At 37.0% G+C, this 26,580-nt stretch overlaps 2 protein-coding genes across 4 annotated transcripts in view; both read right to left on the bottom strand.

Moving 5' to 3' along the window:
- Positions 1 to 4,002: 4,002 nt before the first annotated feature.
- Positions 4,003 to 18,040, bottom strand: Der-2 (Derlin 2). Of its 2 annotated transcripts, none has more exons than XM_089252941.1 (7): positions 17,919 to 18,040; positions 15,898 to 16,082; positions 14,857 to 14,922; positions 11,447 to 11,614; positions 10,936 to 11,131; positions 8,157 to 8,247; positions 4,003 to 4,223 (listed from the first exon to the last, which is right to left on the bottom strand). In XM_089252941.1, exons 2-7 carry the CDS (start codon positions 15,985 to 15,987, stop codon positions 4,121 to 4,123), a joined length of 714 nt encoding a protein of 237 aa, XP_089109067.1. In that variant the 5' UTR covers positions 15,988 to 16,082; positions 17,919 to 18,040; the 3' UTR covers positions 4,003 to 4,120. The 2 variants fall into 2 exon arrangements, with proteins under 2 accessions (XP_089109067.1, XP_089109068.1); XM_089252942.1 differs by having other exon boundaries at positions 15,898 to 16,052; positions 17,919 to 18,005.
- A 3,036-nt stretch (positions 18,041 to 21,076) lies between these two features.
- Positions 21,077 to 26,580, bottom strand: part of Tao (Serine/threonine-protein kinase Tao) — a 31,944-nt gene continuing 26,440 nt past the window's right edge. For both annotated transcript variants that reach the window (XM_089253043.1, XM_089253044.1), the window contains 3 exons: positions 25,848 to 26,060; positions 23,154 to 23,336; positions 21,077 to 22,165 (listed from right to left, as the gene is read on the bottom strand). In XM_089253043.1, coding sequence (XP_089109169.1) covers positions 21,923 to 22,165; positions 23,154 to 23,336; positions 25,848 to 26,060 — 639 coding nt within the window. In that variant the 3' untranslated portion in view covers positions 21,077 to 21,922. The remainder of the gene's footprint in view (positions 22,166 to 23,153; positions 23,337 to 25,847; positions 26,061 to 26,580) is intronic.

The raw sequence follows: 26,580 nt of genomic DNA, 5'->3' as shown, positions 1-26,580 counted from the left end.
AACAGTTAAAGGGTGAATTATCACAAATTAAAACTTTGCCTGTTTTTAATTTATACAAAAAATTAACACGCTTTTAAGACAAATAAAACTTTAATTGGTCAACGCGTTTCGGCTCTACAACGGAGAGCCGTCATCAGGACCTCGTGGTCAGAAAACCACGCTGTGCCAAACTTTCACATAATTTTAATTTTGAGAAAGCGTCTGTTTTTAAAAAAGCAACATGTAATTCCGAACTGAATTTTCTCGAGGGATACTTCGTCAGAACTTGCCAGGATTTCCTCGTTAATGATGGAAGGAAAACACGCCACCTATTTCGTCAGCTTGGACAGGCTTTATTAACCTGTCGAGACAGAATTTTCAACACTTGGTGCCCACTCGGCCTATTTGCTGAGGCCGAGTGGTCTTTTGATGAGAATTGGAGCACCATCTGTTGCAAAGTGTTGAAAATTCTGTCTCGACTGAGGTTAATAAAGCCTGTCCAAGCTGACGTGTTCCTTCCATATACAAAGGCGAACTCTCCGGACGACACAACATAAACATCACCCCTCCACGACTAATTTGCTAATTTGTGGAATTTCTGACCACGAGGTACTGAAGACGGCTCTCCATTGTAGAGCCAAAACGTGTCGACCAGTCGATCAATTAAAATTTTGTCTTAAAAGCGTGCCAATTTTTTGTATAAAAGGGTGAATTCGTCACCTCCTCCGATCCAGCGTCCGGGGAAATAGACCCGCCTACTCCCCCTATCTAAAGAGTTCCGAAGCTTCTCTCTATCAAAGAATTCCGAATTTATCTCGAAGGGTATCTCTTTTGGGAAGAAAAAGCTTCTTTCACCAAGCTCCGCTTCTTCCCATGCAAAACTTCTTTCACTCAGCTATGCTTCTCCTTATGCAAAGGGTTCCCATACTTCAAATGGGAGGAGGAATTGGGGTCAAAAGCAAAGGGATGCAGGAATGCAAGTGATCAAAATCGAGTTTCGAAGAAATCAATTTCAAAGCTAATTGTGACATTAGAAATTCTATCTAGAAATCTATCTAGCAATGGCCCCTGGAAAGCAGCCCTAGTGCATAGAATGGGTCTATCAGTTTACCTGTGGTCAGATGTTGGGTGAAGGAACCTCTTTACTCAATTAAGCAAATTTTGTCACTTGCATCCCTTTGCTTTTATGGTCTTCAAAAATGAAAATTAACTGAGAGGTCGAGTATTCCCGACTATACACTATACATGAAAAATCAGCTGAGTTTCTATTTTACACAGCTATGCGTGTAGTATAAACTGTACGAGTCTGGACAGAAAAAAAAAAGATCGAAATGATCATTTATGGAATTATTCATTTCGTTTCTTCTTCATTTCTATATTTCAAGAACTGCCGCTACAACAGGAAAATTAGGTAATGCTAAATGGTCATTTAACGCACGTGACGACTTCGTTGCCTATTTCATTTGGCATCCTCGTTCTGAATATGCATGCGCGATAAAGTAAGGTATAGACGCATGCTTTTCTTGATTTTGAGAAGACGAGAAAAAAGAAAAACTTATAAGGAAAAGCCAACGTACGCGGTTGGGATTTTTATTCTTATTTTATTTTCGCTGACGGAAGCTTCATGGGTAGAGATGATGATGATATTCGCGAAAAAAAGCGTCCTTGACATGTTAAGGCTGTTTCAGCACAAATTGTAGACGAATGATCGCCAGCTAAGGAAATCAATCTGTCGTTGATGCTCGTGAAACCAAATACAAGCTCTCTTTTATTATAATTATTTTTTTCCCCTTTCTATCACCATCATGGCTTTTTTTTTTTTTTGCTCTTTTTTGTTATTATTACAAGGTTGAAACATTGCAGGAAAAACATTCGTTTTTAATCGTTCTTCGTAAACACCGTGACCACTAGAACAAAAAAAGGGAAAAAATCATCATGAGCATATGACCCGTTCACCCTCGGGCATTTTTCTGCCGATTTGTTTGTTCTCTTCAGAAAAGAATATTTTCCAATTAATTTTTTTTCCTTTAATTATATACGTATACACCAGGTTTAATCCGAGAGAGTGAAAAAGAATAAGTGAAAGAACTCTTGCCCCTATGGGAAACGATATCTTGGGCTCTGTGGTTTCTCGGGAGACCTCCCTACAAATCGTTAAATGGGGTCTTATTGTATTCACGAAAGGTAGGCAGAATCTCTACAATGATCAAAGTAAAAGCAGCGTCTCTGTGAAAGACTATAAGAAATAAAAGTGCTTTAAAACTTTTGCTTTAAAAAAATAGTGCAGTCCCTACAAACCAGCCCAAGCTTGTTCAAAGTGCTGAGTTTTTGTGTAACAAATGCATTTCTTATGACTTCTAGAGCAAAATTTCAAACTCATAAAGGGAAATTAATATCCACTTGAAAGTCAATGCATCTTTACTTGAAATTTTTCGCTCGTAACTTGGGTTACTCGATGGTGGAGAGGAGAAAGAAAGAATTGCAATATATTTTATTTTAGGGTCTCAATTATTTGACAAACCAATTGATGAAAAAGGAATCGTCCTCATAGATCATGCTCCAAAATATATTTGGCAATTAAATACACATACCAGGTCATCAAATGAAACCTGTTTGAGAGAATTTATCAAATCTGATGTAAAGTAAAATTTAATGGTGTGGCTAAATCGAACAAAGCAATCGAAAAGAAAACCAGAATGCACCTGTGTGCTCATTAGAAGTCACACTATGCTTCTAGACAGACAGGCAATCTGATTTCACTAAAAGAAAGCTACAGTCCATGAAAAACTTTTGGTCCGCTACAATGAATATTAGAAAAAGCTGCACATAGGTATCCCGAGTAAGTGGCCTAGCATGCTTTCACGTGCTGTGATTTTGCTGCACCACAATGCTTGTTGCAATGTTGCAAACATTGTGCAGGATACATTATCATGGAAAGGGACTGAGAGATTTTGCACTAGCTATCCTATAGCCTCTCTTACACAGTGCTGTCTTAATGCATGGGCCTACCCGGGAACCTCAAGAGAAGAGGGGCCTCAGAAAAATTAGTAGTTGAATTTTTTGAGAATTTGCGAGGTAGGGCCTCAGAAAAATCACTGAGCCCGGGGGCTTACGACACTTTTAAGATGGCCCTGCTCGTACAATGGTTTTTTTATTCATCAAAACCTTCCAAATTCTTTAATGGCACACAAAGCAGTGTTTTTCAACCTTTTAAAGTTGTAGACCAGAGAAATGGCTGAACAATGTCAAGGACCGGTGGGAATAGGAGAAATAATCTGAAAATTGGCAAAAAGAAATAGTCGTCTCTCTCCATATACACGGGGGGGGGGGGGGGTTGCATTCCAGGGATGACCGCAAATAACCCAAACCCTAAAATTTTGTTCTTTAGGCATCTCATTTTTAAAGCATAAGACTAACATAGACATAGTATAATATATTTAAATAAATCAATAATTATTTAGCGGCTATATGAATTGGTCAAATTCCCACAGACCAACGGTCAAAGAACACTGACATAAAAGACAACCGAGGATTGTCACGCAGAAAAATCATGTTGTAGAATCAAGCTGGATGAAGTAATAGTTTCCGAATATGTTTCGTGATATTCATCTCAACCAGGAACATCTTAACAGCATCATGGGCTGTGCTGAGACCCTCCTTAAAGTCTAACACAATAGTAACCAATCACCATACCGCATGTTATGAGAAGCTTCTCATTTACCAAGAGGTAAAATTCTTCAACCACAAGATGAGACGGCTATGTCATGCCATGTTGGACAATTTTGTTTAATTCATTTAGATAAAATGATTGTGCATTGAGAATAGTTTAACAGCCACTGAGCTTTCATGATTGGCTTGTCCTCTAGAAAAGAACAGAATCGTTCAATGGGAGATGTCATGCGCACCGTAGCCAAGTCTCATCTCATGGTTGAAGGATTATACACAGATGTGCTGATGCATTAAGATGATCCCAATCTAGACAGACTATTATATATATAAAAAATCAATCACAAGATGATGGAATTAATGGATAGACATTCATTGAAATCACATTCACACATACATAGTATATATAATATATTCACATACATTTATACATGGTATTTTTTCTTTTGGAAATGATGACTAAAAAAATGCAGAGTTAGTTTAGAACATTATTCCTGCCCCAATCGAATCCTCCGGGACGGTCTTCAGGCAAAGGGTTATGGGGCACCTCATCTGAATGCACTTCGAAAATATATTTTCTGAAAAATACAAAATCAACATACTTACGTCTCTTGATATGGTAAAAATAAAACAAAATTACAGCAATACCATATACTTCCTTTCAAGAAAGATGAACTCGTCAGCGTTCTTTAAGACACTCATGGCTGACAGATTTGCCCATCTCCAAATGTATATAGGTGAGCTTTATGTTGTCAGTGCGTGAGTGTTATAGAGGAATTACATACAGTTCTCTCAGAAAACACAGTGAAAACATGGTTTGAAAATATATGCAGTCAAACCCCATTGTAATGCCACCATCCATCCCAACGAATTTCGGTGCTATAACAAGTTTGGCGATATGTTGAATCATGCTCAGAATAGCATTTCAGAGAAGCTTCATTGCATAAATTCACACATTTATTACGAACTACCATATCTCAATTTCTTATTAGAGTTACTTCATGGATAAAATAACTTATTTTACACGCATTCAGTTAAGAAAATGTTAAATTTTAAACATTGTACAATTACTTAAATATTTCTTGATGTAAACATAATATAAAAACATACACTTACCATTGAAATTATTTTAATTCTGCTTAAATTTAGCGACACATTTTATAAGTACAAAAACAAAACAAATAAAAGGAAATAATGGTGGCATTGCTATTAGTCTGTAGTGGTTTGATATTCACAAATTTTTCATTTTTTTGAATTTTGAAAGAACTCCTCTCGACATGAATCAAGGGCAATGATTTTTAATACTACCCATACCCCTTGAAATGTAATGAGCAAAGAGTGAAAAACATGCACTGGTTAAAAAAATTATCCTGCAACATTGAACAAACTGAAGTATGCTCGTTGTACACTTTCCCTTATCAATAAATGCTTCTTTGCATAGGATGGCTGTTTAGCTTTAAGGTCTCTATACACAGGTATTCATGAGAAATGTGCTTTCTAGAACCCTCCAACACCACTCCGAACCGAAACCCATAATTGGTGAAACAGGGTTCCAATGGGTAATCATAATCCATCAAACCCCCTTCATCATGACTCTGCCAATTCCTGTTGAAGTAGTGCGCTTTGCAATGATAGTTAATTACTAGTGAGGTGGGTGAAAACATAGGTTCACCTGAGACCCAAGGGGTATTTTTTTTTTTTTTTTTTTGAGAAAATAATACAAGATTACACTGTACCAGTGCAAATTGGTTCCATATAGCATGATTCAACGAAAAGAGATATTAATATTTATATTTTCGAGTAAATGCAAGTAGTGAGAATGAGTCTAAATGTATTTACAATTTTGCAGCATCAACAAGAAAACCAGGATCACATCATCTACATCAGCCCAAAAAGAGAGGGTCAAGTCGCACGGATCAGTTTTTTTTCTTTTAAATCAAAAGGAGTCTTATCAGGGCCGTGGTGAGACTTTCACCAATAAAATAATAATGTAATATATGTGTTCAATTAAGTAATAGTGATTATATATATATATTTACAATGTACTGACATGCAGTATCATCTCGTCACCAAGAGCCGGTGCCTCAATTCAGTAATTTCCCTACAATGTTCATAGACCTGGCAGTGCAGGTCGAGGCATGTGCAGAAAATTTTTAGGTCTTTTCAGTCGTGCTCTATGTTTACTGTCGCATGAAGAAATCTCCGCAAGGTGAGGAAATTCAGAATGGTTCAGTTTATCAAATGAATTCTTTGCTAACTTCTTTGCATATGATGTTATATCAGCTACTCCAGAATCCCGTCTGATATTAACGTTCCTAACGAACCACGGTAGACTGGTGCAGTGTCTCAGAATTTTGTTTTGAAATCTCTCTAGAGCGGTGATATTCATTTTTTGCGAAAACAGCCAGACAGGTGCAGCATACAAAAGTATCGTCCAATTGCCATCTTGTATAGAATAATTTTGTTTCGAATTGAAAGACTTGAGTGCCTGTGGCTTAGTCTGTTAAGCATGACCGAGGCCACGGTTGCCCTACGAATGTCATCAACACACTGCCGGGAAAAACTGAACCTCTTATTCACTATCACACCCAAATATTTATTGTGAGTGATTGGGTTAACAATAACACCCTGTACCTCTATATATACTTGTTGTGGTAATGAGGTCTTGTTTGTGAACCACATGAATTTGGTTGTTTGGTTTTATACGCATTAAGCTCGACCAGCCTCACCATTTCTAGTAAATATGAAAGGGCCTTGCCAGGGTCCTTATCTTTGCAACAAAGAGCACTGTCATCGGCATAAAGAGCCGTAAAGCCCTTAGGGGCAACTGAAAAGTCATTCATGTGAAAATTGTGTAGAATGGGACCTAACACACTTCCCTGCACTATTGATGAACGAATCTGTCTAGAATTAGATATTGAGTCATTTATCTGTACTCGGAATGAACGTGAGTCGAGATAATTACTTACAAATTTAATGATGTTATATGGCATCCCCATGCGAATCATCTTAAGCAGTAGCCCATTGTGCCAGACTTTATCGAAAGATTTCTTTAAATCGAAAAAGGCTACTGCTGCAGTGTCTTTATAAATTTTAGCTTCTTGGATTCGTTCTACGAACCGCAATAATTGAGTAGTGGTCGCATGCTTGCTGCGGAAGCCGTGCTGCTCTGGACCGTCAAACCGAAAGATACTCAGGCCACATCGCCATATGGCAATATCGGCTGCTCTGGACAGATAATATTATTGTCCTCAACAAACTTGTGTATTCTGATGACTACCACTCTCTCAAAAAAATGAATGATTAATTAAATTTTCATGCTGCACAGGAAATATAAAAAATCAACCTGATCAAAAAAAAATAAATTATTTTCTCTTTGTATTAAACCACGAGTAGCTGACCCATGGCATGAGTTCCCCCTTTTGCTTTATTTTTCATCTTTAAAACATGAAGAAAACGGTAAGGGGAGCTAGAATTGCTAGTCATCCTGTATATAGACAGGATTTCACAGCGAACTATATTTTAAAAAAAGGGAAAAAATACAATTATTTCTGTATTTTTAAGTTATTTATACAATTCTATATAAGAATGTAAACAACGTAATTAAGCAACCCAGCACTATCACAACATAGAGCTTTGGTGTTCCACTTCAATTTCCAGCATTTAAAAAAAATTAAATATTAAAAATAGAGGAAACAGTTATTTTCCGGATATTATGCTGAGGTGAGCACGGAAAGAAAAGTCATCACGTCTCCGCCGGGACTCGAACCCAGGCCCTCTTGCATACCGGGCAGGCATGCTACCATCTACACCACTGGAGACACATGAATCTGCCTTCCTAATTTCACGCACTGTGTCGTGAGGCGCTGAAGTAGAGGCATCCAGTGGTGTAGATGGTAGCATGCTTGCCCAGTATGCAAGAGGGCCTGGGTTCGAGTCCCGGCGGAGACGTGATGACTTTTCTTTCCGAGCTCACCTCAGCATAATATCTGGAAAATAACTGTTTCCTTGATATCTCTGGCTGAGAAAAAAGCCATATATATCTCATTAAAAATAGACTTTTCTGTTGTTGTTGAGACATCGGGATCTATCTCTTGTACCAGATAAGTCATAGAAGCACCATCTGATAATGTCACAAAAAACAAAGTAACACAAATTTTGTATCACAAAATTTTCCCAAGAAGAGCAAATTCATACTAATTATCATACCACGTTTTTACTAGATTGTTGGATTGTAATTGTTTCAGCCGATTATAAGGTTAAAACAAATCACAATACTGTAATTGAGATTTTCTCTTGAATAAACTGAGGCAAATCTCAACAACATTAAAAAGAGATGGTAAACGATTATTAACATACAGATATGATACACATAATGATGTAAAAATGCTGGCCGAACTCCTTCATTTTAACACTTCACCAAAAAATAAAATGAATGTTTTTAAATGACACAATCCAATTACAGGATCATGAAATTTTAATCACTTCGCAGAATGTGATTTTATACTCACATTATCCTGGGAGTCTTCAATAAACGCATTCCACCTTGCTGCACAGGGAACACATCTTCTAAGAAGTAGTATACATGCCCTACAGCAATACCTAGATGGAAAAAAAATATTAAAAATATGAACGATATTAAAGACCAAGAAATTTCGGTCCAATATTCCTGGTTCATAGATAGGATGTAAACTTAACTGAAACAAGGACATTGATCTACTAAATCTGAAAAAAAAAATTCAATAAAATGGGGATGTCTTACCAACTATTTCAGATGGAGGGGGTCTCATACCTTTTAATATTGTGAAAAACTATGCTCTAGTAAAAAAATCATTAAAAATACAAATACAAATACAACGCCACAACAGGCAAATTGCCCAACGAGGTGGCTGACTTAAGAACATCATGGATCCCCGAGCCATTTTTTGGAGGCCCTACCTACTACTGCTACACCACACATGCACCCTGCCCCCATCCCCCCCCCGCGGAACCCCCAACGAATCGGTACATGCGGGAATGTGCGTGTACGTGTAGTGAAACATGACGAAGTTTTTTTTTGTTTCTCTGTAATGCTTGTTATGTGTAGTGCTGCCATCTGCCACCAGTTTTTCAAACTATGAGTGAAGTGTTATGATTGAATGATTTATCGTTGTAGGACTGTTGCTCTTTGTGGCGAGACTTTTTAACGGGGAGATCGGCTCGCATTTGAGCCTTGAAGTTGGGAACCACAGAAAACAAACTTCAGCCGACCACCACTGTGGGGTTCGAACCCGGATCCTCGCATCGTGAGTCCGTCACTAAAACCACTCGACCACCACAGCGGCCACTGCTTATGCTACTTAACCATAACTACACAGCGTAAATACTACTTAACCATTGCTTTATTTCAAATTTTTTACATATATTCATATTCATGATTATATACAGTGTGATTCTAAATTCATGAGGACAAACTTTATAAGAGGTGACTTTAAGAAACTTTCAACTTTGATATAGGACACCTAAACAAGCATTTTTGGTTATAGAATGTGTGGTCGAATCGCAATAGCAAAGATGGTAGAGGGTGTTTCTAGGGAATGCTTAAACAGCACTTCACAGTATAAGAAGATACAACATTTTTCTGACAAATTTGCTGCAATATGCAATCAACCATTTGATGGTGCAGGGTATTGTAATATGGTAGGCCTTCTCATGGTGCAACCTGGTAACACAAATTCTACTACAAGTCATTATATCGATTGATCATTGTTTGGCGCAGCATAACCTTGATGGTCACTGTTTAAACCGATTTAAACTCACATGAGTAAAAACAAACTCCAATTCAAAGGTGCATATGCACTTTCAAATGGTTGATAGCACATATCACAGTAAATACATAAAAATATACAATATTTGTTTTTGGTGAAGTACTGTTGAGCACTCTCTAAAAACACACCTTCTACTGCCTTTGCTATTGCCATTCGACCAAAAATTCTATGACTAAGAATGCTTGTTTGTTTAGGTGTGTTATATCACCTCTTAGGTCAAGATTGCACTATAAAATTTTGATAAAAGATCTTTTGCAAAACTTGAAAAAAAAACAACAACAAGTCTATTGGCTACATTCGCTTAAATATAACCAAAATGCTTATTGGTTGCCTTTTTCAAGTTATATAAAAAGAAAAATTCAGACCTTTCAAATTTGCCCCATGAATTTAGAATCATTCTGTATGCTATCCTATGCCAGTATAAAGTTTTACATATCTTCAACACTTAATTTTTAGCAAAATTTTCAACAAAAAAAAAAAAAAACATTAAAAACAGCATTGCATTGTCTGACAGCATGGTAGAATTAAACAACACACAATCCTTATACCATTTTTTTTTAACATGCACGATATAACTAGAAGTTACTGCATTAATAATTCATATAATACAGTGGAACCTCCCCTAATGAACACCTTCCATTAACTGACACTTTTCTGATCGCTGGTCCAATTGAATAGGGCTTTATATTATATAGGGCTGTATTTCACTCACCATTAGTGGGCACTCTCAACAGCAGGCCAAACTCTAATTTTTTTCCAAACTGTTATTTATTAATTTTTAGTCATAAATCAAGAATTTATCACATTCAACTAAGATTATGTTTAATCCCAAGTTTATTTAGGTAAATATGATCAATCTTCAATTAATTATTTAATTAACTGAACATAACTATGGTCCATGATGAACTGGAATGAAAATGTTGGGTTTTTTTTCATTGATACATGGGAAAGAAGCCAATATCAAAAGACTGACAATGATGTTGTTATGAATGTTTCTGTCATCTTTACACTAATTTTAATTTAATTTAATTTTTATTACGAGATGCATGTAGTGCACGTGCCATGTACAGGTGAAAATAATTAATCAGCTTAATGAAGAGAAGAAAAGTATCCATATGTATCAGATTTTCCAACTTTATTTGGGAATTACGCATAATCACTGGTATAAAGTGATAAATGTAGTGAAATTTAATCACTTTTTTATCGAGAAAATTGGTGATTATGTGTAACCACCAATGTATCACTTTTGCAGTAGCATTTAACGTTAAAATGTATAGGAATTAAATTGCAACCGAAGCCAAAAATTGTGTTGTATAAATGTGAAAGTCACATAAACGAGATTCACCATGATGGTACTCCCCACTAATGAACAAAATTTTTGGTCCCATGGGTAGGTGTCTGTTATCGAGAGGTTCTACTGCATAGTAATATTCAATATCAATAAGCAGGCACATATATAATTTCAATCTTTAAAAAAACTCACCCATGAGATCTACCACTATGGAATTTCCCAGAAGTAAAGAAAAGGCCAGAAGTACCCAAGGCAAGTATGGTGCCTGAAAATTCAAAAGTCCAAAAAAATTCATGCGCACATAAGGATTTCTCCTGCTCCAAATGTACACGAGCATTATTGTGAATGCTTGTCCAAGAAATAATAAGTTAACAAACATAGCAAAAATCTAATAAATATTGTTAAGAATATAGAATATTTCTTTGTGGAATTTAGATACAAGAAATTCATGTAATATGAACTGATAATGATTAGATATCAAACATAAACACATGTATGTCACTTTTGTCAACAATGTACCTTCAAGACGGAAGTGAACATTGAAAAAAAAGAAAGGTTATATTGCGTCTTAAAATTGTGAATTAATCACAAGAAACATCATGTATATTCATTTAACAAAAATTGTGAATGATTCGAGTAAATGAATGGCACATAAAAGATTCTACATATTTTTTTTTGGGGGAAGAATTAAAAAAAAGGATACAATCATCAACATGCCACCAAACAAAAACATATAAAAGAAGTCAGCCGTCCTCCCTCGAAATGAGCCTTCTTCCAGCATACGGCAATATCGATATGTAAAAATTATATTGAAGAAAAAATTGAAACCAACCGGCCCGAAAAATAGAAATGTTGTGAACATCCTCCAGACCTAGAAGAAAATAAAGAATTTAAAAAAATATATGTGAATGGCATACTGAGATGTGTGCCATATCATAAAACAAGAATTATTTCAGCCTACCGGTCACTGGCGTTTAACGTTGAATCGAATCCTGAAGCTAGCATGTTCTCAACATGGTCAGCCTCCATAGACAAATTAATGAAGCGTAATTCAGAGCATGATGACTGACATTCTGAATGTTACAAAGCACAGATAACAGGATATGGTTCTGATACAAACTTTTGGAAACAGAATTCAACGAGAACTCACAGGGAATCGAACTACAGTCCCCCTCTCAATATAGGTGAGTACCGGTGGTTCTCAACCTGGGGGGCCATGTGAGCCTCCCCCCACCCTTACAATCATGGGATATTCTCAGGAGGCTACAGGTGAAAATAAATTTTAAAGAGAACCATAACAAATGATTAAGAGGCCACAGAAAGCTGGGGGAAAAAATTCAGAAATGAAGAAAAATAAAGCTTCTCAAGTGAAATATGGCAGAAGGAAAACTGAGACCACTTCTAGAATCCAGCAGAACCACTCATAAAACCAGGGTAATGCATGGGCACCATTTGGATATGGCACAGGAAACCCTCATGTACATTTGGGGGCTACATGATGAGGTCTAGTCTAGGATTTTCGAAAGTATGCCAATATGTAAGCTGTTAATGTTACTTCTAGATAAATACAATAACCCTCCCTCTTTTGCGAAAGATGACCACATCAGAGGGGGTTCCTATTGAAACTGCAAGGTACAGTATTAAAAATAACTAAAATGGCTCTTTGTTTGCAAATAACAGAAATTCTGACAATATAAGATGCGTTTGAAGTCATGAAAGTACATAATTTTTGCACACATGCACAATTAAAATTACAAAAGAAATATTATACAAAGTTTATATACTGAATTCACATCTTTTGGACAAAAAACTGATCAATTGATGTTTGGTAGGTTTTGCTCTGTGAGTATTCCAACACCTCACACCTCAAAAATAAGCTATATGCGGTCAGTTGTTGACCATCCCTGGTATATATCAATGACTGAATATCCCTCAATAATTTTTGGCAATTTTTTCTCCATTCTTTCGCACACTTCATCATTGACCTACAATTTTGTGATGCTCATGAAAATGATCAAACCAACTATTTGAAGCTTTGAAGTTGATGAGTCTGAGTTCTTCTGCAGCTTCTCAAGCTTTTTCTTGTAGAATCAGGTTGGGAAACAGTTAAATTCTTGCTTATTGCAGAAACAAACCAATGATACACAACTGTGTCTAAGACATGTCCTTCTGCCTTTGGAAACTTATTTTTAATATATACTTTATAATATACTTTATCTTGATTTCTGTTTTTCAGCCATTCTTCTCGCCAATGTTACAGTTGCTTCAAAATGGAACATATCTGTGTCTGCCCAACATTGAATTCATTTGCAAGAGCACAAACTCCCATTTTACATTCTTAACTGTATTTGATTGACATCAAATTTTTATCTTCAGAATCTCTTCTCTTTGTGATAAAGAGTGACGACTGTTAAAGCTCCAAATTTTAAGCAGTGTGAAATCATGTAAAAATATATGAGCACAACCAGGAAAATTACATCGAAGTTGCCAAACCTTAACAAACTTCCAGCAAAAATTTCATTGAAACGTAGCCAAAAAAGTGGATGAAATATTAGAACTTTTGCTGCTACTAGTGAGCATAATTTGAATAATACCAAAAATTTCAACTATTGGTGTTCGTACAGGAGTTTCAGTCCAATGGCATGAATGATGAAAATAGTTTCCCGTGACCATACCTGAGGGTGACGGTTAGGCAAGGGTTTGCTGAGACATTTTTATTTGGTAGTAAAACAGGGGGTTGCCATTAAGAAGGAGTTTTACTGTATTGAGCCTAGGGGAAAAAATGGTGGGGGAGGAGGAGATGACGACCCAGCATAAAACCCCACAAGAGGAAAACTAGTTGAACTCTAACCTGAGGTCGAAAAACTGACCTTATTTACAAAATTTTTGTTCACTAAAAATTTACTCAGAAAAAACAATTTTCAGTAAAAAAGAATCTCACTTCTGAATTGGGGGGTGGGGGGGTCAACACGAAGAAAATATGGTCTTAATGGGACCATTGGGCAAAAGAGGCTAGAAACAACTTTACTAGACCATTACCCTATAGAAGCACTGACATATTCTACTTCTTTAAAGCATACATGTATGCTAAACAGGACTGCAATGGACAGCGTCCTAACTCAGCTAGCAACTCATGATTACAATAGCCCTCAGATGGTGACGTACAGATCATTTGATCATTTTTGTCGTATCACAGTCATTTTCTGCACAAGAGGGGGTTACTAGACCGGGACCTACAATTTATTGCCAATTCCAAAAACAGCAGCATTTTTTATACTCATAGATAGATTGGTGCGGGACCCCCTGCGTGTAGGACACCCTGCATAGCAATATTTTTATGTGGTCATGTCATAATTTCTGTTGTAACCCTGTGTCACGAAAGTTTCGGACAAGGACAAATCAGGTATCGATCTCGCGACATCTCTGAACATCCTTTGATACTTTAGGCGAGTATCTTATCGACATAGGCTACAGCGCCCCATGACATACAGAGAGCAAAAAATTTAAGCCACTCTGCTTTCACACAATACAGGGATTTTTGTTACGCTTTCTCCTTCAGTAAATCTTCCACTCACCTCTCAGTGAGAGACCTGGAAGAAGAGCCATTTGGAACTTGTTATAAAGTGTAGGTTCAGATGACTTTACTGCTATGGTGGTCGAGTGATCATAGTGATGGACTCGCATTGCAAGGACCCGGGTTCAAACCCCATTGTCGTCACAGTGGTGGTCAGCTGAAGTTGGTTTTCTGTGGTTCCCAATTTTGAGGCGCAAATGAGAGCCGATCTCTTCTTCGAAAAGTCTGGCCACAGAGAGCAACAGGTCTACAAATGGTATAAATTGTAATTCAGTTATAATACATCACTCACTTCACTTATGAAATATAGATGGCAGCACTGAAAAACCAGAAAACACTAGATACGCACTCAGACTTTTAGGTACACACACTTACACTTCTGGCACAACTCACTAAATAGAAAAATTGCTCATGGGCGATAGACCTGAGTTGTGCTTAGTTTGAAAGAAAAAAAAGGTCCTGGTGAAATTAGTTCTTAATCAAGATGTGACTGATGTATAAACGACTATAGAATATAAAAAATATTAGAAATAACTCACCTGATAATGCCCGATGATTAAATCAGGATTGAAGTAAAGTTGGAATGGAGACACCAGCTCCATTTGCTGGGGGAAAAAAGACAAAATAGTTTAACAGAATCATACATAGTTATGAAATATGTAATGAAATTTCAAAATCCACCAGCACTTAGGGTTACTACCAATCTTGGAAAAATCCCATGTAAATTCTAAGAACATTTCTATTGTTCCGAATCGCACCTAAGTAGACTAATGTATACAATAGAACACGACATTGAGAAACAAATAGTTAAATATAAAAAAGTGAATGATGTGATCAAGTATAGCTAAACATTTTAAAGCATTAAGAAATAGGATTTTTTAAATGTTTGTCTCCTCCAAGAATCAAATTCGAATCCACTAGCATACGGGGTTAATACTTCAAAAGCACAACCTTCATTTTCTTATAACACACATTATTAGTGTGAAGTGCTGAGTGAAGACATTGCAGCCTCCCTTAATTACAGCAATGGCTGCCCTAGGTGGTGATATTATAGTTTTTTTTTGGTTCGAAATATATTGAAAAAAATGAAGATTTTTTGGATGTTGTGTTGAAACAAATCATTGAAAAAAGTTATTTTTATTTCCTCTAGTAATCGAATCCTCTTGCATACCAGACATGGCCCAGGCTCTGACCCTAAGGAGGATATAATTGCTGTACCCAAAAGGGTTGGGAAAAATGCTAACTGGGTGCATACTGGGCAAGTGTGCTAACCAATACAAGAGAAACACAACCTTCATTTCCATATAACAAGAATTATAAGCACCACACTGATAATGTGTGATGCTGGAATCCTTGATGTGGGTTTGATTCTCGGAGGAGACAAACTGTTCTTTCTGAAGATTCATTTTGGCATATAACATCCAAAAAATCATATTTCTCAACATATTTTGGGTCGAAAAAAAATCAATTTTCATAGCATCATTGGGTAAATGTTGGCTGTTCCTGTCTATGATATATTAAAATAACAGAACATAACATTTAAACATACAAGAATGGGAGGAAAACTTGCAGATACTTACAACAGCTAAAGTCGTGAGAACACAAGCAGTGGTGTAGGCTTTCGTCACAACTGGCATATCCATGTATGCTTGCTGCAATGCTACCGCCATTTTCAAGCCGTCAAGAATTCAATGACTTGTCAAGACTACATGCAAAACTTGCTGCCGAAAATCAACTGAAACGATGAAGAAAAAAACTGTATGACCTGGAAGATCGGAAATAAAAAAAATGTTCAAGTTACTTAATTCATGTATAAATCACAGTAATTACATGAACGTGTGTGATAACATGTAAAGTCTGATAAATACATTTTTAGAAGATGGATTTTTTTTTTATGATTACAGATTCATTTTTCTTTGTTTTTCAATTTTATTCAAAGCTGATATTGATCGTTCAGTCACCCCAAAAGGGTCCCCTTGGCATAATCCTGCATGACAATTGATTCATTTTTAATTATTTATATTCGGGGTGAAGGGTCATAATGCATTTGCTTCGGCGGGGGTGGATCAGCGAGCAAAGCACGACCATCAGTTCCAAACGCGCCATCATGACAAAGTAAAAGCAAAATCGCATTGTGCTAATTACAATAGAGATGTGATAACTATTTGTTTCATTATTTTCAAAAGGTTTGACAAGCTGATACCGTGACTTAGTTCAATCTGCAACAAATCTGATAAACTACAGTGTAGGAACATGACATCACTGCGAGTCTTTCACTGTACATCAAATAACTGCGGTATATACTCTGACTTTCAAGAAACCATAAAGAAAAAACATTGTAAGTGGTAAAACATTTTAAACAGAAAATCTCAATGAGTATTAGTTATAGCTGGGTTTATGAAAATAAGTAGTACCAAGTGCGGAAACGTTCTAATGGGAATGTTATAAGCAGGATCAACCGTATATAAAATTTGATTAAATCACTATCAGCCGCTGTGGTGGTCGAGTGGTTATAGTGACGGACTCGCGATGCGAGGATCCGGGTTCGAACCCCACAGTGGTGGTCGGCTGAAGTTGGTTTTCTGTGGTTCCCAACTTCAAGGCGCAAATGCGAGCCGATCTCCCCGTTAAAAAGTCTCGCCACAGAGAGCAACAGTCCTACAACGATAAATCATTCAATCATAACACTTCACTCATAGTTAGAAAAACTGGTGGCAGATGGCAGCACTACACATAATAAGCATTGCAGAGAAACAAAAAACTTCACGTCAGGTTTCACTACACGTACACGCACATTCCCGCATGTACCGATTCGTTGGGGGTTCCGCGGGGGAGGGGGGAATGCATGTGTGGTGTAGCAGTAGTAGGTAGGGCCTCCAAAAAAATGGCTCGGGGATCCATGATGTTCTTAAGTCAGCCACATCGTTGGGCAATTTGCCTGTTGTGGCATTGTATTTGTATTAGTATTAGATTACTATGTCAATTAAAATTATTGCAGTAAGAGATTCTTGCTAAAGATATTAGGTTCAAATTTGCTTCCAATTATTGAAAGCAAATATTTCTCGTATTTAACCCAATTAATTTGGAATTTATTTCAATTTTTCAACGATTCCAATTTCGAAATTGGATCCCGAAGAGAATGTTGGTGAGTCCATGAATTTTTTTCCAACTGAACACAAAAATCCCGACGAATCTATATTATCTAAAAACTTTTCTCAGCATGATTAAACATGGCTCCCACTCAGGGAGAGTGGGGGGGGGGAGCCGACATGGTTCCCGCCCAGGGCAAATTTTATTAGTTAGTTTTCTTTATAAATACACAGGCGCCAGTGAAAAATCCTGGCATGAACACCCGATTGAAGTGGCGAGGGTACTTTGAAGGGGGCGCCCCCCCCCCACTTCAATCGCTTTGAAAGGGGAGCCTCACCCTTGTAAGGAAATGTTCTCTTAAATGGTGCTTGTCAAATACCTCGAAGCTCCATAACAAACACAGCTTCTAATTCACGATTTATTAATTTTTTTTTGGATTTATTTCGCAATTAACTGACTGCAAATGTAACCGAGAATTTTTCATGTTTAAAAAAACTTGATGAAAACTCACAAACTTCTCGATTGCAATACACTCATTCGTCGAGTTTATCAAAAGTTTAACAACCAAAGACACATCACACTTTCGAACGGCTTTGACTGCCGATATCAAGGAGGGTCAAAGCTCTGGCAAGGGTCATGTTGTTTTTTTAACTTCCGATTTTTAAGTAAAAGCTTTTGCAGGTGGCGCAATATCTTAAACGAACGGATCAACTTTCAAAGCTGTTGGCCATATTTTTCATTTCTTTGTGTTCATCTGCTATTTTTTCATTGATGTGAATGGTATTTTTTCAACACGCATTGACCAATAGTCGTCGAAATTCTTAAAATATCTTTTGTTTTTGCTTTTCTTCAGCGGTTTCATTTTAGTTGGGAAAAATTATTGTTTCGTGGAGGTTTTATTGGTCAATATAGTGGCGTCATCTGTTTGGGAATTGGGAAAAGTGACACTATGAAGGGTGCACGCCCAGGCGTCCTCCTTTCTGCTTTTGAATCAACCCTAGTCTTGAGGTCCTCTTGGGCAAGTGATTTTTCTGAAGCTTCCTGCCTTAAAAATACCCCGAGAAATACCTGCCTTCCAATTTACATACTTCTGTCAAAAATTGCCTCGTTTTGATGCGGCCCCTCTGCTCTCGAAGCCCCTGGACCATGCCCCGGTGGGCTCATGTGTTAATATGGCACCTCTTAACAGGTGCCCTTCCAGTGTGGCTTCCAATATGGACTCAAACGGGCTAATGGGCAAAATTGCACCACCATTCTAGCGTGATCTTGTAAAAAAAAGTTTTAGTTTTGGTTCTAGGAATTTCAATAGGTAATAATATAAAATATTAAAAAAAACATTCAAAGTCTCGAAACATTATATTCAAGTGCGCCCCACGATGTTTTATCAAACCAAGCAAGTGGTCCGCAACTAGATTTATTTTGTCAGTCGGGTTCAATTTTGGTGACCCTAAAAACGTAGAAGCAGCAGTTAAAGGTTAACGCTTAAAATATTGCGTTCCTCCTAATCCCGCGTCCGAGGCACAAGACACGCCTGTGTCCTGCCACCCCTAATTTCGGCTTCGGGCAGGGACATGTTGCCAACTCGCTAAAATAGCCCGCACTATCAAAAAGGTTGAGCACCCCGTAGTATATCGTAGTTGCGGGTCTAACACGGATGTCGTCCTCTTTTTTTGTATTGCTCATTGAGCAAATTTTAGTATCAATAAATGGTGACGGAGGGATCGTTGCACGCTGTGGAGAGGCTGGCTGGTTTAGGTCTAGGAGCCCTGCACCTTGTCCTTCCCTGCTGGTGGTTTGGGTGGTCGGCTATGAGGGATAGTCGATTTTCCGTCACGACTTCAATACGTTAGAAGTTCCTAAGGAATATTAACGTGTGGTCATGTCCGGTTTTTCTACATCTTATAGTTGCATCTCTTATCCCTATAAATCTTTCCACTTAAGACGCATGCTGTGGTTTTCTTTCAGAGCTGTGTGTTTTTGGACAAAACCGTGCACCGGAACATCTCTATAGTTGAAGGCAATTTAGGTTCCAGGAGCAGCTCGAGAAAAAAAATATTTATTCTCTGAGAGACATTTTTGGCACCCCACCGAGCACGTTTTGTTTTGGTCTACAAAGCTTTTCTCCTCCTTTCAACTCGGATTTCGCTTCCTGTGCGGTCGCCCCACAGCGTTCTGATGCCAACGGGTAGCATCCGTTTCCTCTCGAATTCATTGGCTTCATTTTCAGAGCTGCCTGTGACAGGTGCGACCACGCACCAAGACCCTCATTCGTGACAATATAAAAATTTAAAAAAAAAAAAATCAATTTTTTTTTCCACTGTAAGAAGACTGCACTTCAGCTCAGAAAATCATTTCTGAAAAAGAAATTTAAATTGCTCATAAACCAGAAAAGTGGGGGATCTCTCAAAGGGTCTCCCGTTGTCGAATGCACCGGGCACATTTGTAGGACAGCGAGGAACGGCTTTTGGACCGAGATAATTTTTGTCGTTCAACGGTAATTTTCTGAACACGAGGGCTAATTAGACCCTGGGACCTACAATTAATTGCCGATTCCGAATGGCAGCCCTTTCTTTTGTACTCACCAAGAGGTTGGTGCGCTAACCCCTCGATGTGGGACTCCTTGCGGTTGCAATCTTTTTCTGTGGTCGTCACCGTTTCCGTTGTACCCGTGTCAGGTAAGTTTCTGACAAGGGCGAACTCGCGGCACCTTTAAACATCCTTTGGTACTTTAGGTATCTTTTCTTTTCTTCAACCGAGCACAACTCAGATCTATCGCCATAGGCAATTTACTACCTAGTGCGTTGTGCCAGAAGTGCAAGTGCGTGTACCTAACAGTCTGAGTGCGTATCTAGTGTTGTGTATTTTTCAGTGCTGCCATCTATATCTAAGAAGTGAAGTGAGTGATGTGTAGTGACTGAATATTTGTACTGTTTGTAGGGCTGTTGCTCTCTGTGGCGAGACTTTTTAACGGGGAGATCGGCTCGCATTCGCGCCTCGAAGTTGGGAACCACAGAAAACCAATACTTTAGGTATATCGACCTGGGCTACCGCTCCCACTCTTGGGCCGTGCGAATCGTGCACCACACCAAGTTGAAAGGACGGGGAAAAACACTTGGTCGTTCAAAAAAAAAAAACGTGGGCAGGGCGGGCTGAAATAGGATCAGCACGTTTAGAGATTTTTTGTTCTAAGTTTGCACCACAGAAACAAAAGAATCTCAACAGCGAAACAGCCGATATTGCCAATTTGAAGAGTACATGGACAAACACTTTTAAAAAGCCATCTCTAGTAAGCTACCGTAAGTGATAAGAAAAGGTCTGAAACAGTCTCTTCCAATACAATACAAATCATGCTTTTCCCAACGTATGAAAAACTACAAACAGTGGTGTCTGGGGATGCAGTGGGTGCTCGTGCAACCACAGTATGCTGTACCACCAGCCTGAGGCCCCACCAGAATTCATTCAGAAATCAAAATTTGCCATATAAAGCTTAAGCCAAGCACCCATGGTTGCTCAACACTTGACTACAAACAATGCATTCCTAGAAAAGGAGCTACAACTGTCTACCAGGGTTGTACCTGGTAGACAGTTACCTGGTAGACCTTACCATGATCATTTTTCTTGACACACCTTTTAATTGATACTTAATTAAAATTCCAAGAAAACAAAATTCACAAAATTTTTTTTACATGATCTTTATTAAAGCAATGAAAAACAATCTACAATTTGATTGAACATTTCACAGTGATTTTTTTTTATACAATGATATATACAGATGGAATTATATCAGTGAGGTGAGAACAATCTGCTTTACAATGAGCTCAATGCACATTTTTTTTTTTCTATATAACTTGCACTTTCACAAGCATAAGTGTTGTATAATCTAACGCCGAAGAAAAGCCACGAAACAACATGCAAAAGCATGATACAAGATTGGCTTCAAAATTTTACAAGTTTCATTAATTTTTTTTCCTCCTTTTAAATACATGGACACGATTTAACACACAATATGGAAAAAATACTGAACACGCTTGTTAGCCTTTGATTGGCGATATTGATCAAAAACCTTGGTGAGGACTCTCAAGAAAAAAAGGACACGTACACGCACACACATACAGATTCCTTGTACATATTTTTAAACTTTCACATAATTTCACTTCTACACGCGAGTCCCTCTTTCATGCTATATAAATACCTACTAAACAGGTTCACAGATAAGGCCAGGCAGGAAGCAGTGAATAAATTTCAGCTGGACCAATTTATAGGATATATATATGTATATTTTATATCGGCAAACACTTATTGCTATTTGCCCATTATATATATAAACCCCGTTATTTTTATTCCTTCCATTTTTTTAACCTCTGAACACTGCATTAAATTTATCCAGTGAAGCTTTTTCTCGCTATATTCAAGCTTTTAGTTACACCAGCAAAGGAGTATTTCGAGATGCCAGCACATACAAATTAAAAAAAACCTATTTTTTTTCTTTTTCCTTAAAATACAAGTTATTATGAACTAGAGAGCAGTGTGAGTAAATGAACTGGCACTGTTACTATGGGCCAGGCTTAACATGCTTCCACTTATGCTTAGGTCATCGGAAGGAAGAGGTTCCTGCGACGCTTCAGCTATGGCTATAGCATCAAAGCCCAGTCGCGCACTTTCTTCATCGAAGGCTTCGATTTCACGAGCCTGTCGCTCCAGCAGCAATCTTTGTCTTTCAGCTCTTTCTTCTTGAAACTGTTGCTTTTCAAGTTCCATCTGAAAATGCACACACAATTATGAAATTGAAAAATATCTGACAACGTAAACATTCAATAAAGTCTATTACAAACTGCAGTACTACATGTAATGCAGACCATTAACCAATAATACAGATCGATGGGGAAAGCACGAATGTAGTTGAAGTATTTGTGAATATGTGGGAGCAGATTTTATCACCACCTACATAGTCTACAGTCTGATAATGATTCCTATAAGCCCACATATGTGCCACTTCCCAGACTCCCCAGAAAAATATGTAGTTTGTCACAGGACGAAACATTTTGCTGCCAAAGAAAATGTGTCACACAAATAAGAGGAACAATATGACCATATTACTCGCTTTTCTGGTACATTCCTTTTCCCCTGTAATTTTGACTTTCCTGAATATTTTAAAAATAAAAATTGTCCCATTTCTTCCCATATTTTCAATGCAGCTTGAGAAGTTTTATTGTTGACACTGATTATCATGACTGATTACTAGGATTAACATGTGGGATAATATAGTAATTTTTTTCTTTTGTAATTCATTTTAATCTGATGTTTGCACTTCATTTTCCACCATCAATGATTTTCTTTTTTTTTTTAAATTTTAGAAATAATCGAACATTTTGCTCAGTTTTAGTATCATATTTGACAATTGGCAATTTCCTGTATTTTTTCTTAAGAAAACATGGTCACTTTGAGATTGCAAAGACGGAGGGATTTTCTTTAGATATTTTTAATTTCTGCAAAGCAAAAACAATTTAAAAATGACAATTCTATTCATTCATATCTAATTCATTGAACCTTGATCCATACAAACCTTGAATAAGCAGTCCACACTATATATTTTCATACATTTTATATACATGGAAAAATAATACACATGAATAAAGTCAATTAATTATTAATCAACTGATGCTCAATAAAACTCTTAAAATGAATAATTTACTAATCTTTATTCAATGCAATTCACACATTAAAAAACAAATTTAGCACAACATACTTTTTGTTCCAGCAAAGCACGCCTTGTTGATACCCTATCTTCCAGCTCACGACGCTCCCTATTGCGTTGAGCCTCTCCTTGCATCTTGATTTTACTTTGAAAAGCGGTGAGCAATTCAAGTTCTTGTTGGAGCTGGTCTTTCAATTGACGGTACTCTAGTTCCTGAGACTCATCTAACCGTATCTGTAATGAAAGAATAAATATTGTGGAATGATGAGGAAAAATTCTATACGTGTCTAAAATTACAGTACAAATTATGTTTATAGCTTAAACAACATTTAAAGTTATATTGCATAAAATCGTTCTAGATTAACAGTTATCCTTTGAATTTTACACATTGAAGTTTCCGCAAGCTAAATGTTTAGCTAGATGGATGGGTTAATGATTTTCAATTATTTGGCAATAACTATACTATTGTACTGCAACTAATCTTGTGCAAACTCTTCTACCACCCCCAAAGACCTACAAGAGAATAAATAAATTGCACCACAGGTAGTATGAAAGTAAAACATACAATTAAAACCGTATTATGCCCTAATCTTGTGCAAACTCTTCTACCACCCCCAAAGACCTACAAGAGAATAAATAAATTGCAACACAGGTAGTATGTTGCCTCAATGTTATCAATATATAGCAATATCCCGTACCTTCATTTAAATGTGTGAGTGATGCCATCAGAAAAATAGTTTCTCAAACCAGTAATGGACTAACCTATTGTGGAGTGAATCTTATTTCAGCCTTCACAAAGTGCATAGACTTATTATGGAACTGTCCATTACTGTATATCACATTGTTACTACTACTACTACTTAACCATACATGCATCAGGCAAAATCCCTCTGTGTAATTTCTAATGAATTGGTACATGTCGGAATGTGTGTTCTGAGTGTATGTGTGGCTGTAATGTAATATAGTCCTCCGACCACGAGATGAATTTTCGCTGCGTCACGTCACGTCGGATGATTTAATTAAATTTGTTTTTGGTAAAACGATTGCACATCGAGAAAAGTTCATCAGTGACTGAGCTTTCACGATTGGCATGTCCTTCTAGGATAAAATAGAATCGTTTGACGTGACATGACGTGCCGTAGCCAAATCTCATCTCGTGGTAGGAGGACTATATATTATCAGAGTTAAGCTTGTTTCATTTTCTAGTGGTGATGTCATCTCTCTTCCTATTTTGAAGTGAGAACAGCAGATGCATGAATTTTGAATTTTGTTATGTAAGCATCGTATTGAAGGTCTGCCTGTTCTCTGCAAAGAGACTTATAACATTTGTGTGTGGGTCCCACCTTGATTTTAAACCACAATCACTGTTTCACTTTTGTTAACATGCTTCATGGCTATTAAGACCAACACTCTCCACTTCAATCACACCTAACAAGATACTGTACATCAACACCATTACATACATGCCACCTTTTTCTTTTTTGGAGCATGTACATTGTTTTGGGGTCTCCTTGACTATGTTGCCACTACTTTATTCACTGTCTCCCAATACCCTGTCTCCATCAAACCTATCATGGGGGCACAATATTCTTCCTGTCCACAGCCAACACGGACACCTATTAAACTTTTCTGGAGGAATTTCATTTCAATCTAACAAGAGCGTAGTGAGACAGACTGGTTTTCTACGTGCAGCGCTGCAACACAGCGGTTCTCAAAGTATGTGTTGCTGAAAGGGATATTATGTGTGCCCGTTCAGTCTTTGAAGTGGTTCTTTGTTAGATAATTCTAGGATTCTGGGGAGCTGCAGATACATTTTAATAAGGAAGCTGGGGGAGACTAAGTTTGCAAATCACTACTGTACCATATTTATCATGACCGACAAGAGTATAGAAAAAAGTGGCATAGTAAAAAAAGTACAGTATAGAACTTCATTATAACAGACTTTGCTTATAATGGACAGCTAAAAAAATTTTTTTAATTTATCTGACAAATTTAAAACTCATGGATAAGTACCTAAAAAATATTAACTCATTTAAAAAGTATTTTCCAAGCAAACAATTAAACATCAATTGTTTTGTTTTATGTAAATATGGATGCACTGCGTGACTCGTACCCCTCACCAGCAAGAAGAATTGAGATTAATACATGACATAGGTACACATCTTTTTGAATTCAAGCTATATTGAAGGCTGTTTTTATTTGATATATAATAAACAATCTTTATAGCTAACTACTGTATTTTCATTGATGTACACCCTGTAGCATTACACCCCTATAAGAATTATGTTATAGACCAGACTTTCATTATAACAGACAACCTTCAGCCTCTATTAGTCCATTATAATGAGGTTCTGCTGTATATAGAAAGTGACAAGCGTAAAAGATGTGGGGAGGATGGTTTGATCTATGTTAAAAGAACGAACACAATATCTTCCATCAAATCATTACCACATCCACAAAACATATTAAAGCAGAAACACTATTTATGGAGTCAAATAATCACGAGAAGATCCAGATAAACATCTAAATACAATTTTGCAGCTGTAAAATATATTACTCAGTTCACCATTTTCAGTAAATGTAGTTAATGATAAATAATTGGGAAATTTCTTGAAGCCCATTGGAGAGTTGTGAATGGACTCTGCCATGAGAGAAGCTGGGCTGGAGAAATTGTTTTCATTGCATACCATTCATGATAGACTAGAAGTCGTATTCAGCCTACAAATTAATAAAAATATAACTCACTGATTGTTTCTGCAACATATCTGCAATGCTTTGCTCATACTGCTCCCCTAAAATTGCCAATTTACGCATTTGCTCTTCCTTCAGCTTCTTGATGACAGACTTCTGATCTTCTTTTGGTGTAGAAGCAAGAATCTGGTTCTTCCATGCTTTGTACTGACGAGTCTGTATTTTGCAAGTTTCTCTGAACTGTTTTCTTATTAAAAGTTCTTTTTGCTGAAAAAAAAAAAAAGAATCAGGAAAATGGTAGGTAGATTTTGAATGACATTTTTCTTTACTTCATTGACAATTTTATGCATTTCTCAAAGAAAATAGAAATCCTCTTTTTTGATGTATTCATGTTCATGAACAAGTAAATGCCAACAGCAGGGAAGGCGGGTGAATCCATACTAGAATTATTTATAAATCTTTGTAAAAGCTTAATAACTTGTTTAAACATGATCATTATTAACTGTTTAAAGGCCAATGCTCTTTAAAGAAATAGTTTTTATTTACAAAAATATCAGATAAAAATTGATTCAAACATTTCCGGTTTTTTATCATATAGAGAAGAGTTCAAAGTATTTTTTGAAACAAATTTAGAAACTTCAGGTTAATATAAACCTTTTTGACATTTTTTGTGTGTGTGGGCATTTTTTCCCCATTTCAATTAAAATTTACCAAAATTTCAATTTTGAAGTAAATTGAAAATCATTTTGTGTGTTTCTACCACTTGATATATATCAAAGTAAATAAA

Source organism: Pholcus phalangioides, unplaced genomic scaffold (genome assembly GCF_987345545.1).
Source record: "Pholcus phalangioides strain wild (caught in Gottingen) unplaced genomic scaffold, Ppha-v1.0 ptg000031l_1, whole genome shotgun sequence".
Taxonomy (NCBI): Eukaryota; Metazoa; Arthropoda; class Arachnida; order Araneae; family Pholcidae; genus Pholcus; species Pholcus phalangioides.
The sequence above is the reverse complement of the archived record's forward strand: the minus strand, read 5'-3'. Positions and strand labels throughout refer to the sequence as shown.

What these genes read in the sequence shown, in the direction of transcription:
- Der-2 (XM_089252941.1), bottom strand. Translation starts at nt 15,987, where the DNA reads ATGGCGGTAGCATTGCAGCAAGCATACATGGATATGCCAGTTGTGACG. An exon ending in TAATCATCGGGCATTATCAG is followed by an intron (nt 11,615 to 14,856) that starts GTGAGTTATTTC and finishes ATTTTCTTCTAG; the next exon opens with GTCTGGAGGATGTTCACAAC. An exon ending in TTGGTGGCATGTTGATGATT is followed by an intron (nt 11,132 to 11,446) that starts GTATCCTTTTTT and finishes AATATTTATTAG; the next exon opens with ATTTTTGCTATGTTTGTTAA.